The sequence below is a fragment of the Tupaia chinensis genome, unplaced genomic scaffold, assembly GCF_000334495.1.
Source record: "Tupaia chinensis unplaced genomic scaffold, TupChi_1.0 Scaffold000217_1, whole genome shotgun sequence".
Classification (NCBI taxonomy): domain Eukaryota; kingdom Metazoa; phylum Chordata; class Mammalia; order Scandentia; family Tupaiidae; genus Tupaia; species Tupaia belangeri.
In genome coordinates, this window is record NW_006159692.1 from 3,767,279 (window position 1) to 3,783,811 (window position 16,533).

A 16,533-nucleotide genomic window follows, 5' to 3' on the forward strand; every position below is an offset into this window, starting at 1 on the left:
ACAGCCGCGACACGGCGGGCAGGAAATCCACCCCGCTCCACTTCGCCGCAGGTAACCGGGCCCAGCCTCGCCTCGCCGCGGACCCCCCCTGCGCAGCCGGCCTCGCAGGCCCGAGGCTAAGCCGTGCTCCTCCACGCCGACCTTGCCCCCAGGACCCAGGTCCTGGCGAGCTCGCCTCCTCACTGCGGGTGGAGATTAAGGGTGGGATGAGCGTGCCGCACTCACGGGAAATTGTAGTTGGTTTGGAGGGTTTTTGTTTTTCGTTGGGCTTTGTTCTGTTTTACAGTATCAACAATACCTGTACCAACTTCCGGTCTTGCCAGCCTAAAAGGTCTCTATACACGAGAAAGAATAGGGTATATAGTAGTTTGTGATTTGAAAGGCCAGTTATCTCCGAAATCGATCGTTCTTGTCAGTTCCATTGTTACTGTTATCTTCGGCCCTTTGGATGAAGGTCTAAAAAACCTTTGTAAAATGCAGAGATGTAACTTAGAAAGAGTAGTTTAATTGGCCTTTGACACATTAGCGTTAATTGGTTTGTCAGACTTGCCAATCAGAAAGTTTCTGCAGAGACTAGAACTGAGATAAGCAAGTTTGAGAGAATGGAGGTCCTAGGCTGGGTGCAGGTAGTCTGCCACACCGAGTTAGGGTGACAAGTAGTAAAATGAGAGAAAAGATGGTGCACATACTGCACCTTGCTCTAGAATTTAAGTTGGGACTAACTTTGCCTAGTTCGGAGATTTAGATCATTTGAATTACTCTTTTTCAAGAATTATTTATTTAATTCTATTTGTTATTATTTTTTAAACATTTGACCAAAGAGAAAGAGAAAGCAAGAAGGCAAGTGACCAGGTCCAGGACTCCAACTGCGGTCAGCCATGTAGAAATCCAGCACCTTTAACCAACATGCCACCTCCCAGCCCCCGAATTATTCTCTTTTACTCGTTTCACTTATAATATAAGTGTATCAAATTTAGTTGAAGAATTTTAAAGGACCAGAGATGGACCCCTCTGTTGTGTCCATAGACTGGTTTTGCTCTACACTTTGAGAAAAGATCATGACTTATCTCTAACCTCAGGTGAGCTGTGCTTGATTGGAAATGGGAGTAGGTTCTCATACCTTGGTAACTCTTGTTTTTTTTACTTCCTGTGTTTCATAATTGTTTGGAACTTTATTTTTTTTTAAAGCAGGGAGATGTTTTAAAGTACCCAGTTCTTTTTGGGGCAAGAATGATGAGCAGAGAATTTGAAAAAGTTCCTCATTCATAGACATCACTTTTATACTTTTTTGTTGTTATAGGACACTTGGGCTCACAGGAGAGAGACAGAGAAATTGAGAAAGCTCACCCCCATGCGGGGCAGGGGTGGGGCAGGGAGGATGGCCACTTGCCAGTCCTGGTTCCTCTGTTCTCTTGGGATTTGGGGCACACACGTGCACAGACCTACCGTGCATTTAAAGCTTCAGGTCCAGTACTTGAACCTTAGAATAGGCCATGTAGGATCTGGCTGCCTTAACCACCATGCTACTGGCTAGCCCCAGTTTCATATTTTCTACCAACTGGAGATTTGTTTGCTTTAACCTATTCCTATTTTAAACTGTAAATACTACCAGAAGTAATGCATTCTTAACCATTTGCACCTTTGTTAGGTTCCCACTGGTGGGAGTCTCTTTAAGAGAAGATTTGAGAGACCATTGGTAGGAAAACTAAAAACGGCCCTGGAGAGTGGAAAGTAGAGAGAGAACATCAAAGTCAAATCTCACCTGGTGAGATTTTGGTGGTCAGTGCTGCCTTCTTCCATTTATTTGGATTGTCCTGTTGACCATGCAGTCAACATTTAAATAACTAATTTGGCAAGCTGTAACAACCAACTGATACATAATCCAAAGGGTAGTGTTACTTAGATTCTGTTCACTTGATCTGCCGGATAAAAATAGCCAAGGAAGATCTTAGTTGCTACCTTTCAAGAATTTGGTGTATTAATGAGTTCATATCTGAAAATAGTAATATTTGGAGGTGTAAGGGGATGGTGTTAGCTTCCCACTGACCTTGTTCCTTCGCCACCAACCCACCTTCAGTTTGTGTTGTTTGTACAGACTGAAATGGGAAGCTTGGTATTTTAGAAACTATACTCCCTTCCCTACCACAGTTTACCCAAATTGTCATGTATAGCTTACAAGGTTAAAGATTCAAGATCTAAAAAGAGTAATAAAAATCACTAAGGGATCAGCATACAACCAGAACTTTAAAGTTCTGCATTTACACCCAGATATATAAGAAATGGTGGGGTTTATTTTTAATTAACTTTGTAAATTTAATCTAAATTACTAATTAAGTTAATGATATTAAGTGTGCCCTGTTGCATTTTCTCCTACTCTCTACACAGAGTACATTTCATAATCTCTTGTAGGTGGTGAGTTATCTGCCATGTTAACGTGCATGTTGGCATACTGTTGTAAGCTCAGTGTAGATGGTGGTACCGTGGGACTCCCTGACCCAAGCGGTTTCTTGTGTCTGTACACTGTAGAGTTAGATATGGGGTGAGAGGGGCACAGACATCATTGTTCTAAAAAAAGTTTAGCCAGTTAGAGGTTTTATTGGGGGAGGCCAGTTTATATCTTTGTTTTGAGTTCTAAGTAACATTAGGAATGGGAAATGTATACAGACCACAGAAAAATGAAGAGCAGTTTATAAAAAATTTGGTTTGTCATTTTTTCTGAAGAAATTTAGTTAAAAGAGTAATTAATTGCCAGTCTCTGGGAATTAAATTCTGTTAATGAAAAAGGTCATCGACACAAACAGGGATTGTTCTTCTATTGGGTGTATTTGTTTTGTTTTGTTTTTTAATTAATGAACTAGGTTCTATACTTTTTTTCTATACGTGTGATTTAAAGTCTTTCTTGGACCAGCACTAGCCTAGGGGACAGAGGGAACTAGATCCCACACGGCCAACCACAGTTCCAATCCTAGTCTAGTGGCTTGCCAGGAGCATGTGCATGCATGTTTGTGCCCCACATCCTGACAGGCTGGAGAAATGGAAGCAAAAGGAGTGCAGCATTACCATACCCCATTCATGAGTGCAAACTCTTCTCTGTCACCCTCTCTCTGGTAAGTGTATGCACCCTGTGGCAATTAAAAGAAATCATCTCTCAAGAAAAAAATTATTCTGGAAATTGTTTCCTTTTCTTTCAATCCACTTGATCCTACCACACAGGAATATGAATGAATGACTATAGTTTGGTGTGTGTGTGTGTGTGTGTGTGTGTGTGTGCGTGTGAGACACATTACCAAGCTTGTAGAGTCAAGTCGGTGGTAGGGCGGCTGTAGCTCTCCTGAAAGCAAGAGTACCTGAAGTCTTTTTTTTTTTTGAGAGAGAGAGGTTTTTACGCCTATTGAGGGGTAGTCATGCCTCAACCCCTTCTCCATTTCTTCAGAATTTTGGGCGCACATTTCACATGTACGTGACATATTTTTGAAGTTGCCAGAGTCAGAATTTGAACCACATTTATCCATGTGGGATGCAGCTCCATTAACCGCTAGAGTATGGGGCCAGCCCTGTTAACATATTTCTGGTATGCTGCCTTATCCACCAGATACGTGGATCAGTTAGACTGAATTTAGATTATCATATGCAATGGGTGACTCACAGAAAAATGGGAATTTTTTTTTTTTATTCAGAGAAGGGAAATGGAATTACAACATCTGGAATTTACCATGCAAGCAGTACATGTGAAAACTGGAGTTGCTTATTCTAGAAATGAAAGAAAACTTGACCATGATACTGTATTCACTTAAGTGGAAGAGTCATGTAGAAGAGCAAGTGGATATGGTTTGTGTGGCTTTGGTAGTCAAAACTGAGGCCAGAAGTTGAAAGGTTACAAGAAGTCAGATAGCTTTTAATAATGTATTCAGCTGTGGGACTTTCTTCAAGTATCCCAACAGTGGCTGGATTGGCATTTCTCAGAGATGTAAAGAGGATTTCTACATGTTGTGGACAGTGTGACCGAGAGGTCATAATCGACTGATAAAGGAAAATGAGAAGATTCCCTAATTGAAGGTTTTGACAGCTCAACTACTGAAGATTACAATAGCTATTGTGATGACTTTTTATATCCTTTCTTAAAATGATGCTATTGAGGACCTCCAGTAAACCCTCAAAATAATTTCCTTCTTTGGCTATAGGCCAACATCATAATTGTGGGAACCACACAAAATTAATTTGCACTTGTTATCTTTTTTTTTTTTTTTTTGGAGAGATTTTTCACTATAGGGTGCATGCGCTCACCAGGCAGACAGAAAGAGACATAGAGACAGAAAGCGAGAAATCACCCCCTGGGGGGATGGTCACGCCACTATCCCTTCTCCTCCATTCTCCTCTCAGGATCTTGGGCATGCACGCACATGCGCCTGGTGTGAGTTTTAAGCCACCAGGTCCGGGACGCAAACCGTGGTCGACTACGCAGGAGTCCAGCGACATAGCCATTACGCTAACTGCTGGTTCCCTGCACTTGTTATGTTGAGCTATTATTATATATAGTTGTTATCAGTATTGGACTTTGCTGTGGAAGATCACTAAATTCAACATCAACAGAAAAAAACTCATTATCAATGAAGATCAATCTATTGAAGAATTCAGTATCTTTTTTTTTTTTAAAGAAAGAAGGAAGTTTTTTTTTTTTTATTCATTTATTTTAATTTGACCAGACACACACACACACAGAGGACAGGAGTAGGGGGGTGAGAAAGCAAGCCGCCAGGTTCGGGATTCAAACTGTGGTCAGGCATGTGGGAGTATCCAGCACCTGAGCCACCATGCCACCTGCTGGTCCCCAAGAATTCAGTATCTTAATGCATCAAATCTCCCAACAGATTAAGCTCTTGAGCTTCACCCAGAAGTAAACAGTCAGCTTCAATAACAGCAGTTTGGAGAACACTCTTCAGTATTCACCATCTAGATCATCAGAATTTCATCACTATAGAAGCCATGGCATCTTTTCCAAATTTCTACTAGTCTAGCCAGAGAAATAGTTTATCTGTCTTAAGTTGAGGTGGGCAAAGCCCTTTCTCTTGTATTCTTCATTCTAATGAAATTCCTTTTCTGGATTTTAGTAAACCAAATTTAGTAGTAAATGAGAAATAGGGAACCAACAGATGGTGTAATGATTACATCACTGGACTCTGACGTAGTCGACTGCGGGTCAAGTCCCAGACCCAGCAGCTTAAACTCACTCAGGGTATGTATGCATGCATGCCCAAAATCCTAGGAGGAGAATGGAGGAGAAGGCATTACAGCATGGCCATCCCTCCATGGGGTGATTTCTTGCTTTCTCTCTTTCTGTCTCTTTCTGACTCTCCCAACGAGCTCACACACCCTATAACAAAAATCTCTTTCTCTTAAAAAAAAAAAAAAAAGCATATACACACACACACACACACATATATGAAAAATGTTAAATACCATTCCTCAGAAAAATCTGACAAATGAATCCTGGCAATATAAGTCAAAGCTGAAGGCTGCTCTGTTATACATTCCCATCTCCCAGATCGCAAGAACTTTTCTGTTTTGTTGCATTTGTTGATATTTTTTTGTTTCTGAACTTTTCCTTCCTGACAGCCCATTGTCACACCAGCCTACTTTTAGATTAGCAAGATGTCACCATTTTATATTGAACCAGTTGTAGCATCAATGGCTTATCCTACCTTTGGACTATGAAAAGGGTTTGTGGTAGCAAGCAGCCAAACTTGCTTAAGAGTCTTACTTGGTTTCTCTGTAGTGACTGACTCGAAGCTTTTTGGAAGCCATTCAAATGCAAGTTTGTTTCCAGTATAGCAGCAAAATATGAAACCCTTAACAATAGCCCTGGTTGGCAAGACAGTTCCTGGAATTGATAAAACTGATGGCATCTAAATAGTAATGAAACTTGATGAGTGAGAAATTGAATTGACTGCTTTTCTTAGTGTTCACAAATCGTTGACTTTGTATTCTCTGTGAGGGCCCTGTGCCTAATATTCCAACAGAATAGTAGACAAATGTTTATCTAGCCCTACTACATGCCAGACACTGCCCTTGTCCCTGAGTAAAAAGAAGAGAACACAGTACCTGTCGTTAAGTGACACCTAATTTATTGATCAACAGACATGCTTTCCAAATAGGCCTGTTTTGCTTCACTGTCAGTGCTTTATAGTAGATTTATGCAATTTCATCAGAATTTTCATATGCAGAGCAGCATTTGAAGATGAATACCATTACATAATTTTTTTTCCCCCGAGAGGTTTTTGCTGTAGGATGTGTGCGCTCGTGAGAAAGTCAGAGACAGAGAGAGGAACAGAAAGTGAGAAATCACCCCCCAGGGGGATGGCCACACCACAATCCCTTCTCCTCTGTTCTCCTCTCAGGATCTTGGGCACACATGCACATGCACCTGGTGTGAGTTTAAGCCACCATTTCTGGTAATCAAACTGCAGTTGACTACATGGGAGTCCAGTGACATAGCCATTACGCCAACTGCTGGTCCTGCCATTACAAAATTATAAACTGCTTTGTCTCCTGAGCACCCATGACTACAAAGTTTAGGCTTATGTTTTCTTTATAGAGATTGTTAGGATATAGAAATTAGAGCATTGACTCCAGGGGGTATGCCTATTCATGTTCTACCTGGCCAGTGAGAATATAATCAGAATATACTCTACGAAGTTGTCTTTTCCTTCACAAAATGGGTATTTAACAGAAGCACTTTCAACTGTTCTTGAGACCATAAGAATGGGAATTTCATTGGCGATTACCCTTCAGAATTTTAGAAGCATCTTAAATATAAAGGTTTCACTGAACTTGTAACAGTGGGAGTTTTTTTGTTTGTTTGTTTGTTTTAAGTTTTGCTAAAAGGCATATGTGCTCACTGGAAAGAACAAGAAAGCACCCCCTGTAGGATGCCCATGCCACAATCCTTCCTCTCCTGTTTTGCCTTAGGATTTGGGGCTTGCATGCATAACACACACAGCACGTTTTTCAAGCCACCAGGTCTGGGACTTGAACTGCACAGTCAGCCATTTGAGATCTAGCACTTCACTACTATGCCACCAGCTGACCCATTTTTTTCTATTTGAAATAGCTACCTATCGATCTTAAATGTTTTTCTTTAGTGCTTAGAAGTGACTTTAAACATTCCAAGTCTCAGACTCTGTATCTCCGGTCTCAGCACAGCACATTACCTCCACTCGCATATTCTAGTCCTTAAGTTGTGACTTTGAAAACATGCTGATTCCCTTCTATCAGTATCCAGACCGGTTTTAGACATCTTACTGCTAGGGACCTGTGAGGATACAGAGTCATAAGCTGCAACTTCATTTTCAGTCATTTGTCTCTCTTTAACTCTGGTTTCAAGAAACCTTCTCTTTCCAAAGATATTTTGACAAAAGGCTACTACTTGAAACCTTCAGCTAGATCACCTGTCTTTGGAGTGGATATCTACCCAATTGTCACTTTTTTTTTTTTTTTTTTTAATTTGCTATAGGGCTTGTGCACTCACCAGAGAGAGAAAGAGAAACCCCTAGAAGGGATGGCCATACCACAGTGCCCTCTCCTCCATACTCCTCTCAGGGTTTTGGTTAGAAACACACATGCATGGTGTGTTTTTCAAGCCACTGGGTCCAGGACTAGAACTGCACAATCAGCTGTGTGAGATTCAGGTGCCTTACCACCATGCCACCAGCTAGACTGACATCGTCTTTTGTAATAGCTAGATGCTTAGCTATAGCTTTTCCTGTGCCCTCCTAACTCTTATGGGGAGAGTTAGTCTGTGACTTACCCTCTTGATTGCTGTAAATGCACTTATTACCACTGAAGAAATAGTAATCCTTCTTCTGAACGTGCTTGTATACATGAAAAAACATTACAAAGGGAGAGGCACCTTTATGAATTTTTCTCTATTCTGATTCCTTTTACTTTTATTTAAGAAGCTTTTCCCCCAGATGGTTGCTAAGTAGTTAGGATAGCAGAACTATTGTTTGGGAGAACTGGGTGGCCAGCGTGGGAAGGAGCATGTGGTCAGCAGTGCCTACCTAGGTGGTGATAAGGAGGATTCAGGTTAGGGTTATGACAGCAGCAAATTTGTCCTTCCCCTCAAAATTTTCCTACTTGGCTTCTGTAGTGCCATTCTTTCTTAGTGTTAGTTCTCAGTCCCCTTTTCTTATACCCATGATGTATTGATATTAATTATAAATTCTAACCTGTGCCAAGGGATACTGCTGTGAACAGCAAAAATCTTTGCTGTTCTGGAGACTGCATTCTAGTAAAGGAAAGGGAGAGGCATAATACGTAGAGTAGGAACTAGGGTCTGGATGATGGAGCGGTGGTAATGTAGGGCTCTGCAAGGCTGACCCACAAGGTTCTGGGTTGTGTATGGAGACCTCCCTGAATATGCCGAGTACTTATGAGCCCATGGCCTGAGACTGGTTGTGGTCAGAGCTGGATCATGACATGAAGACTCTGCTGGAGGTTGCCCAGCTCTCTGTCCTCTCATTCATGGAGGGAAAAACAAAAACCTTTAAAAAGGAGGGGGACTGGCCAGCAGATGGGGTAATGGTTAGTTTGCTGAACTTCCACATTGTTGACTGTAGTTCGGGTCCTGGACCCGGAAACTTAAAAGTCACACCAGGTGTGTGTGCCCAAAATTCTGAAAGGAGAATGGAGGAGAAGGGATTGCAGTGTGGCCAGCCCCCCTGGTGGGGGGGTGATCTTTTGTTTTCTGTCTCTGTTTCTCCAGTGAGCATACACGCCCTATAGCAAAATCTCTCCCGCCCCCAAAATAATAATAATAATAATAATGTGGATGTGTACAGAATGGACAGTTTTGACATTTAAACTGGGGTGTGACATTTAAACAAACTAGACATTGAGTAGAACTGAGGGTCACTGCACAACAGAAGAGTGTTCCAAGCAGAGGAGCAAGTACCAAGTCCCTGGCGTATTTGACTGAACTGAAAGAAAGCAATCATAGTTGGGAAAGGGAAGAGTAGTATCAAATGCCAGTCCATTTGGGGAACCTTGTAGACCACAGTACAGTATTTGAATTTTATTCCGAGAGCGTCAGTGGGAAGCCAGTGAATTTTTTCAAACAGGGTGTGATATGATGATAGTTTTTTAAAGGTCACTGGGACAGAGTGGAAATAAGAGGCCTACTTAGGAGATTATAGCAGTTCAGGCCAATGGAGAAGTGTGGTTAGAATATGGCAGTGCCAGTAAAAGTGGAGAGGAATTGGGAACGTGTTGAGTTTGAGATACTTTTGGAATGTCCAGAAGGAGATGTCAAGTAAACACTCAGGAATTTAGTTGAAAAATCTAGACTAGAGATTTAACTTTGAGAGTTGTACATTTAGGTGATGTTTAAAGCCATAGGAGTGAATATGATGATCTAAAAAGAGGCAAGATCACTGGGTCCTGATGAATCCCAGTATTTAGAAATTGGTAAGAGAAAAGAAGCCCCTGGAGAAATAATGACATATCTAAAACTTGAGCTCCTCATCTTCTGCCAGAAATCTACTTCATCTGCAACCTTCCTTCATCTCATTGATGGCAGCTCCACTTCTCCATTACTCAGGCCAACACCTTGGGTCACTCAAGAGTCCTTCTTCAGTCTCTCTCCCTTGCTCTCTCCTACTCACTTACCCTTACCCTCACCCCATGTCCAATCCAGGAGAAAACTATTCAGACTCTACCTCTATAGAAGCCATAATCTGCCAGTTACCGTTATTCTGACAAATGCCACCAGATTATAGTCCAAGCCACTGTAATCTCTCATCTACCAGTAACTCCCTATAGTCTAGTCCCAACACAGTAGCCAGACTGTACTCTTCAGACGTAGCTCATATCCTGTAACTTAACAGCTCAAAACCTTGTAGTGACTCATTTCCCTCAGAGTGAAAAAGAGCCCAAGTTGTAGGGCCAGCCTGTGGCCATTGGTAGTCAAGGGAGTGGTTCTCACATGACCAACTGCACAGTTCAAATCCCAGCATCAGCAGCTTGAGGGACATGCCAGATGCAGGCTTGTGTGCACACATACCCATGATCTCTACAGGATAGAGAGTTTGACAAGAAGGGATTGCAGGGTGACTGTTCCCCCGTGAGGGGTACTTTCTTCCTCTCCTCTCCTCTGTCTCTCCCTGGTAAGTACACATGCCCTCTGGCAAATAAGAAAAAAACAACTAAAAAAGCCAAAGTTCTTAGTGACCCTCAATTCTTCTTGGCCTGGCCTGATTACTTCTGACCTTCTCTATCATCCTAATGCTTTCTCACTCAGCTCCAGCCACTCTAGCCTCCTTACTCACAGCTAGTAAGGCTCCTCATCTCCTTTAGGCCTGTAATGAGTTGTCACACCTCAAGAAGGCCTATGTGGCCACCCTGTTCAACTTTACATCCTCTTGTACACACAGACTTTGATCACACCCTATTCTGCTCTTTGCCTAATCACCTTCTAACATACTTCAAAAAAAATTATTTAACTTTATTATTTTAGTTTGACCATATTGAGACAGAGCAAGAGTGAGAGCAAGAGAGAGAAAGTGAGAAAGCAAGCTGCCAGGTCCGGGACTCAAACCACGGTCGGCCATGTGGGAGTCCAGCACCCTTAACCACCATGCCACCTGCCGGCCCCCATACTTATTATTTTTTATTGTACATCTCCATTCTCACAGAAGAGGAGTCCTCAAAGGCAAGAATTTGGTATGTCTCAGGAGCCCGGAAAAGTGCTGGCCCATAGTTGATATTTCCCGATCATTTGTTAAATAAATGAATGAGACAGGCAGAAACCTAGGAGAGCGCGGTATCATGGAAACTTTGGAAAAGATATTTCAGGAAGGAGGAAGTAGTCAGTTGTCAGATGTTTTGAGAGGTATAGTTAAGTGAAGACACACGTGTCCTTTTGATTTGGCAATATGGAAATTTTAAGTAATCTTGTTGAAAGCAGTTTTGAGGAACAAGCAGAAGCCAGATTGAGTTTCAAAGAGTAAATAGGAGATAACTCTTACAGATTTGGTTATGCAGGGGAATAGAGAAATGGGAATGTGAGTTTAGGGAGAATATTTTTTATAAAATGGAAGGTACTGGAATGTTTTTACATTCCTTTAGAAATGATATTGTAGGGGAAGAAATTAATTGGAAGGAGAGAGGTGCAGACCTTAAGGTGAAAACAACTACAGTACATGGTGAGAAGGGATTGATCATTGATAGAAAATGGACTTCTTTCAACAGAACAAGGTAGAAAACTAATGTTTTCTAGTCAGTTTCATTTGTATTTCACTCACCTTCATTCATACACAAATACTGTCTCTGTAAGCATCATCTGTGTCTTCAGCTTAGACCAATTTCCTGAGTTCAACATTTACAGAACTTCCTATTTACTGGCATTTATCCCACAGGTACCACAAACTGAGTATTTCTAAAATCAGATCTTACCCACAAAACCTCCTGTGTTTTCTGTCTCATCTGCTCATCATTCTTAGACCTTCTCTCCTTTCACCCAGTCAGTCACTGGGCCCTGCCAGTTTCTCTCCTACTCCCTCTTCAGTTATTCCTGGCAGCAGTGTGTACAGTAGTCAACGGTTGGAAATAGGGCCAGCTCAGTGCCACAGCAGTAGCACACTGATCTGGCAGGGCTGCATTCCAAGGAAGATGTGGGGTATGGTTCCTCAGTCAGCCTGCATATTCTAGGCATATGCCCTTAATCTGGGTTGTCTGAGGAGTGAGACCCTGTCAAGGGTGCTTGTCTTTCTCTCTCTCTCTCTACCCCACCACCCCCTTTTACTCTCATGAAACAAACAAATGAAGATGGGAGAGCTGATTCCATAGAACAGAAGTTAAGTACTGTGTACATGAGGAGGTGGGTAGGTCCCACTTGGCTGACCATGTTTCAGATCCCAGCCCCTGCAGTTTAAAAAACACACACCCCATTGGTGGGGTGCTTCTCTCTCTCTTTCTGTCTCGCATGTGTCCTCTGAAAATAAAAACAAACAAAAAAATTACAAACAACCTGATTCTCTGTGAGAATGGAAACTAAGCAAAATTTAATAATTTCCAATCAAAAAAATGAATAATGATAAGAGATTAATTTCTGGGATATTATTATTTGGGTTTGTTGTTGTTGCCAAAGGGTATGTACTCTCAAAGGGATGGGGGGTTAATATACCCCTTCTTTCTACCAACCAAGTGACTATTACCTATCCTGTTCACATGAAATATTTGAATATAGCATATCCTAATCACCAAAATCAATCTTAGTTTTGGTTCTCATCTCTCACATTGACTATGGCAGGGCCATCTAAAATCTTTTTTTTTTTTTTAAGGATTATTTCTTTAATTACACTTTTTTTTTTTTTAATTCGACCAGAGAGAGAGAGAGAGAGAGATACAAAAAGGGAAAGTGAGAAAGCAAGCCAGCAGGTCCGGAACTTGAACCCCAGTCAGCCATGTGGGAGTCTTAGCACCTTAACCATCACTGTGTCACCTGCTGACCCCAGGGCCATTCTAAAATCTTAAGGACCTAGGGGCTAGAAAGTGGAACAGTGGTAAAGCAAGGTGCTAGCTCTCTGTAAGGCAGACGGCTGCCACTTTGCATCTGGAGACCTCCTTGAGTGTGCTGGGCATGCAAGTGCCCACAATCCTGGTTGGCTGGATATAGATGGCAACTTCTAGACCTTGTCAGGGGTGCACTATCTCTGAAGAGAGAGAGAGAGAGAGAGATACAAAAGGGAAAAGGGAGAAAGCAAGCCAGCAGGTCCGGAACTTGAACCCCAGTCAGCCATGTGGGAGTCTTAGCACCTTAACCATCACTGTGTCACCTGCTGACCCCAGGGCCATTCTAAAATCTTAAGGACCTAGGGGCTAGAAAGTGGAACAGTGGTAAAGCAAGGTGCTAGCTCTCTGTAAGGCAGACGGCTGCCACTTTGCATCTGGAGACCTCCTTGAGTGTGCTGGGCATGCAAGTGCCCACAATCCTGGTTGGCTGGATATAGATGGCAACTTCTAGACCTTGTCAGGGGTGCACTATCTCTGTTTTTCTCTGTCTCTCTCACTCATGGAATGAATGAATAAATTTTTTAAAAAATTAAATCCTAAGCATTTAGCTACCCTTGTATCTCCACATCTGATCCATTTATCAACACAGCCACCAGGGTGCTCTTTCTGTAAAAGCAAATGTAATGGAGTCACTCACTGCCCTCCACAGACCCTCCAGTGACTACTGATATGTTATAGTGGCATTTTCCAAACTTTTTAAGAGGTGGCTCAGGGGTATTTTCTTTTGGATCTTTGTGAGGAGAAAAAAGATGATTCAACCTAGAATAGTTTTTAATTTATTCAGGTCATTTAATTTGCAACTCTGAGTGCCGCCTGTCTACCAGGCATTGGATATTTAGCTGCAAACATGACCGTAGACTCTGATAATCTTGAGGGACAAAGGCTAGATACCACCTAGGATGACAAATAGGGTTCTTCTTGATCTGGCACCTGCATGCTCAATAGTTCTGTGCCCTGGCTCTTGGGAGCAGTTCGCTCTCCACTACATCCTTCATGCCTGTGCATTCTGTTTCTTCTGCGTGGACTGTAATACCCTTCCTGTGCGTCCTCCTGATGATGCACTGTTTTTCTGTACACTTTCAGCACTAGTGTCATCCAAGGAATACCTTGGAATATCTGGGACAGTCTTCTCCATTTTTTGTGTCCCTGATTCTTCCCCCAAAGATGTTTCCTTCTTTGAGCTCTAGCTAGTAGCACTTTATATATACTTCTAAACAATTATGTTGCATTGAAATTACTGATTTCTTCAGGTCTTAAATTGTGAACACTTCTAGAGGAGGGAGAAGCAGAGATACAAAGAAACTTATCTCTGCTACCATAGAGCTTCGCAGTATTCAGACAAACCAGTTAATCTCTTCAGCCATCTTTTAACCCCTTCATCAGTGGCAGCTGGGCCAGCCTCAGCGATTTGGTAAAGACTGTTGTTTTGCTTTCTTATCTGCTCCCATGCTGGTCATTTTCGAAGAACCACATGCAGACTTGATGATTTTAAGAAGATTCTGAACCTAGCAGTGGCTGTCTGAGAAATAGGTTACTCTGTTTGATGTGTGGAAGGCACATGACAAGTCTGGGTTTAGTTCCCAGACTAACCTAAAACGTGCCTGGTACAGCAGTGAATCCCCATAATCCTAACTAGCTAGCTGGGAGGGTGGCACAAGAGGGTCACAACACAGTGAGACCCTGTCACAAAATACCTGGTTATGGGAATAATGAAGAATTAAAACTTTTTGGTCCTAAACCTGTAAACCAGTGTAAGTACTAGTATATAGTGAGAAACATTTGAACTTGAATTTTCAGTCACATAATCTTTCTCTATGTTTAATGTGCTGCTACCTACCTAAGACACTACTAAATTACCACTACTATTTAGGAGAGAGACCTTCGGCTTTACCATTAGTGATATATTTCAGATCACTCTATTCAAGTAATTCTTGAATCTGTTATTATTTTCCATCCTAAATACATTTTCGCATAACTTACACTTACTAGTTCTATTTTGACGTATTTTCCTTGGCAAACTTAATGTGAACAATTTGTTTTCTTCTAGGTTTTGGGCGCAAAGATGTAGTTGAGTATTTGCTTCAGAATGGTGCAAATGTCCAAGCACGTGATGATGGCGGGCTGATTCCTCTTCATAACGCATGCTCTTTTGGACATGCTGAAGTGGTCAATCTCCTTTTGCGACACGGTGCAGACCCAAATGCTCGAGATAATTGGAATTACACTCCTCTCCATGAAGCCGCAATTAAAGGAAAGATTGATGTTTGCATTGGTAAGACTGGTTACGTTTCTGAATTTTCCTAAAATTGTGACTTCTGGATCTAAATTAAATTACTTTGTTAATATCAAAATCTGCCAGGCCAAATTTAAATTTTTAAGAACTTCATGATTCTAATCAGTATTCACTGGATGTCTTTTTATGTATGATGCTGAGACTAAATTTCTTTGGAGAATAGAGTACAAAGTTCCTGTTCTATAGACATTTTCATTCTCTTGGGAAACAAAGAACCAGATAAGGTCCTGGTGGAAATAAGCAGAGAGTATGGGAGAATAGTGAGCACAGTGACTTGGCCAAGTCAAATTGGGGTCCTTGATTCCTGAGTATTTCCAGAAAGTAGTGAGGTAGAAAGTAAACAGGTAAGTAGGGGCTTCTTTATAAAGGGTCTTGAATTTCAGTTTAAGGAACTTATCGTTACTGTGTGAACAACGTGGGACATTAAAGGGTTTGTTTTTTTTTTTAAGAGAGATTTTTTTGCTCTAGGGTGCATGCAGCTGCCAGACAGACAGAAAGCAAGAAATCACCCCCAAGAGGGGGTGGCCACACTGCAGTCCCTTCTCCATTCTCCTCTCGGGATTATGGGCACACATTCCCAGCATGCATCTTAAGCCACCAGGTTTGGGACTCGAACTGCGGTCGACTGTGTGGGAATCCAGAGACATAACCATTACTCCATCTGCTAGTCCCAACATTGAAGATTTTTGAGCAGGGAACAGTGTGTTGAGGGTAGTATATATGAGAGGTCTTCAGAAGTTCACGGAAAATGCATGTTCATGAGAAAATTATGCATAGATCTCAAAAAAAAGCTTACATCAAAATTAAACTCATAATTTAATTCTGTTTTTTCCCCCACAACTTTTTTAAGTCCCCTCATATTAGAAACAGTAATTTGGTGTGGGACTAGGCAGAATGAGTGGCCGTAGAATAACCCAGGTGAGAAATGATGAGGACATAACAGGGTTGTTGTAGAATAGAAATGGCAGTATATATAGAGAAACATTTGAAAGGAAAATTATCAGTCATTTAGATTACTTTAACTAACAGGTAAGGTAAAATTTGCCTGACAGGTTGGTGATTACTGACAGAAAGCAATATGTGAGAAAGATGTTTGCATTTTCGTTAACCTGGTTTTTATTTCTTTGAGCCCAGCAGGGTCAAGAATTTTGGACTTATTGCCACCTTAGCTCCATTATTTACTGATGCATAACAGGGCCAGTTGACGTCCTTAACAGATAGGAAAATCAGTGCTATGCTCAAGAAAAAGTCCAGGGCCTCTATGCTGCACCCACCCCACAACCTACAACCCTGCAAATCTTGAATCACTATACCAGAGTCACCACCACACCCAACAAATCCCAGATCACTATACCAGAGTCACTAGCTCAATATAAATTAGGTAATTTTTAAAGATGCAAAATGATTACCTAGTTACCTCTTCCCAATTCTCCTTTTCTGTGTGTTATCTTAAATTGTTACCAACAGGTAATCAGGTAGCGTGGTGGTTAAAGTGCTGGACTCCCATGTGACTGACCACAGTTCAGATCCCAGATCCAGTGGCTTGAAAAATCATACCAGGCACATGTGCATATGTGCCCAAAATCCTAAGAGGAGAATGGAGGAGAAAGTATTGTGGTATGGCCGTCTGCACTGGGGAGGAATGGCCCTCCCCTGCAAGGGGATTTCTCACT

At 41.8% G+C, this 16,533-nt stretch overlaps 1 protein-coding gene across 1 annotated transcript in view; it reads left to right on the top strand.

Annotated features, from left to right (window-relative positions):
- Positions 1-16,533, top strand: part of TNKS2 (tankyrase 2) — a gene marked incomplete at its 5' end in the record, with an annotated part of 80,368 nt that continues 63,835 nt past the window's right edge. The window contains 2 exon segments of the mRNA XM_014587527.2: positions 1-51; positions 14,615-14,839. Coding sequence (XP_014443013.1) covers positions 1-51; positions 14,615-14,839 — 276 coding nt within the window.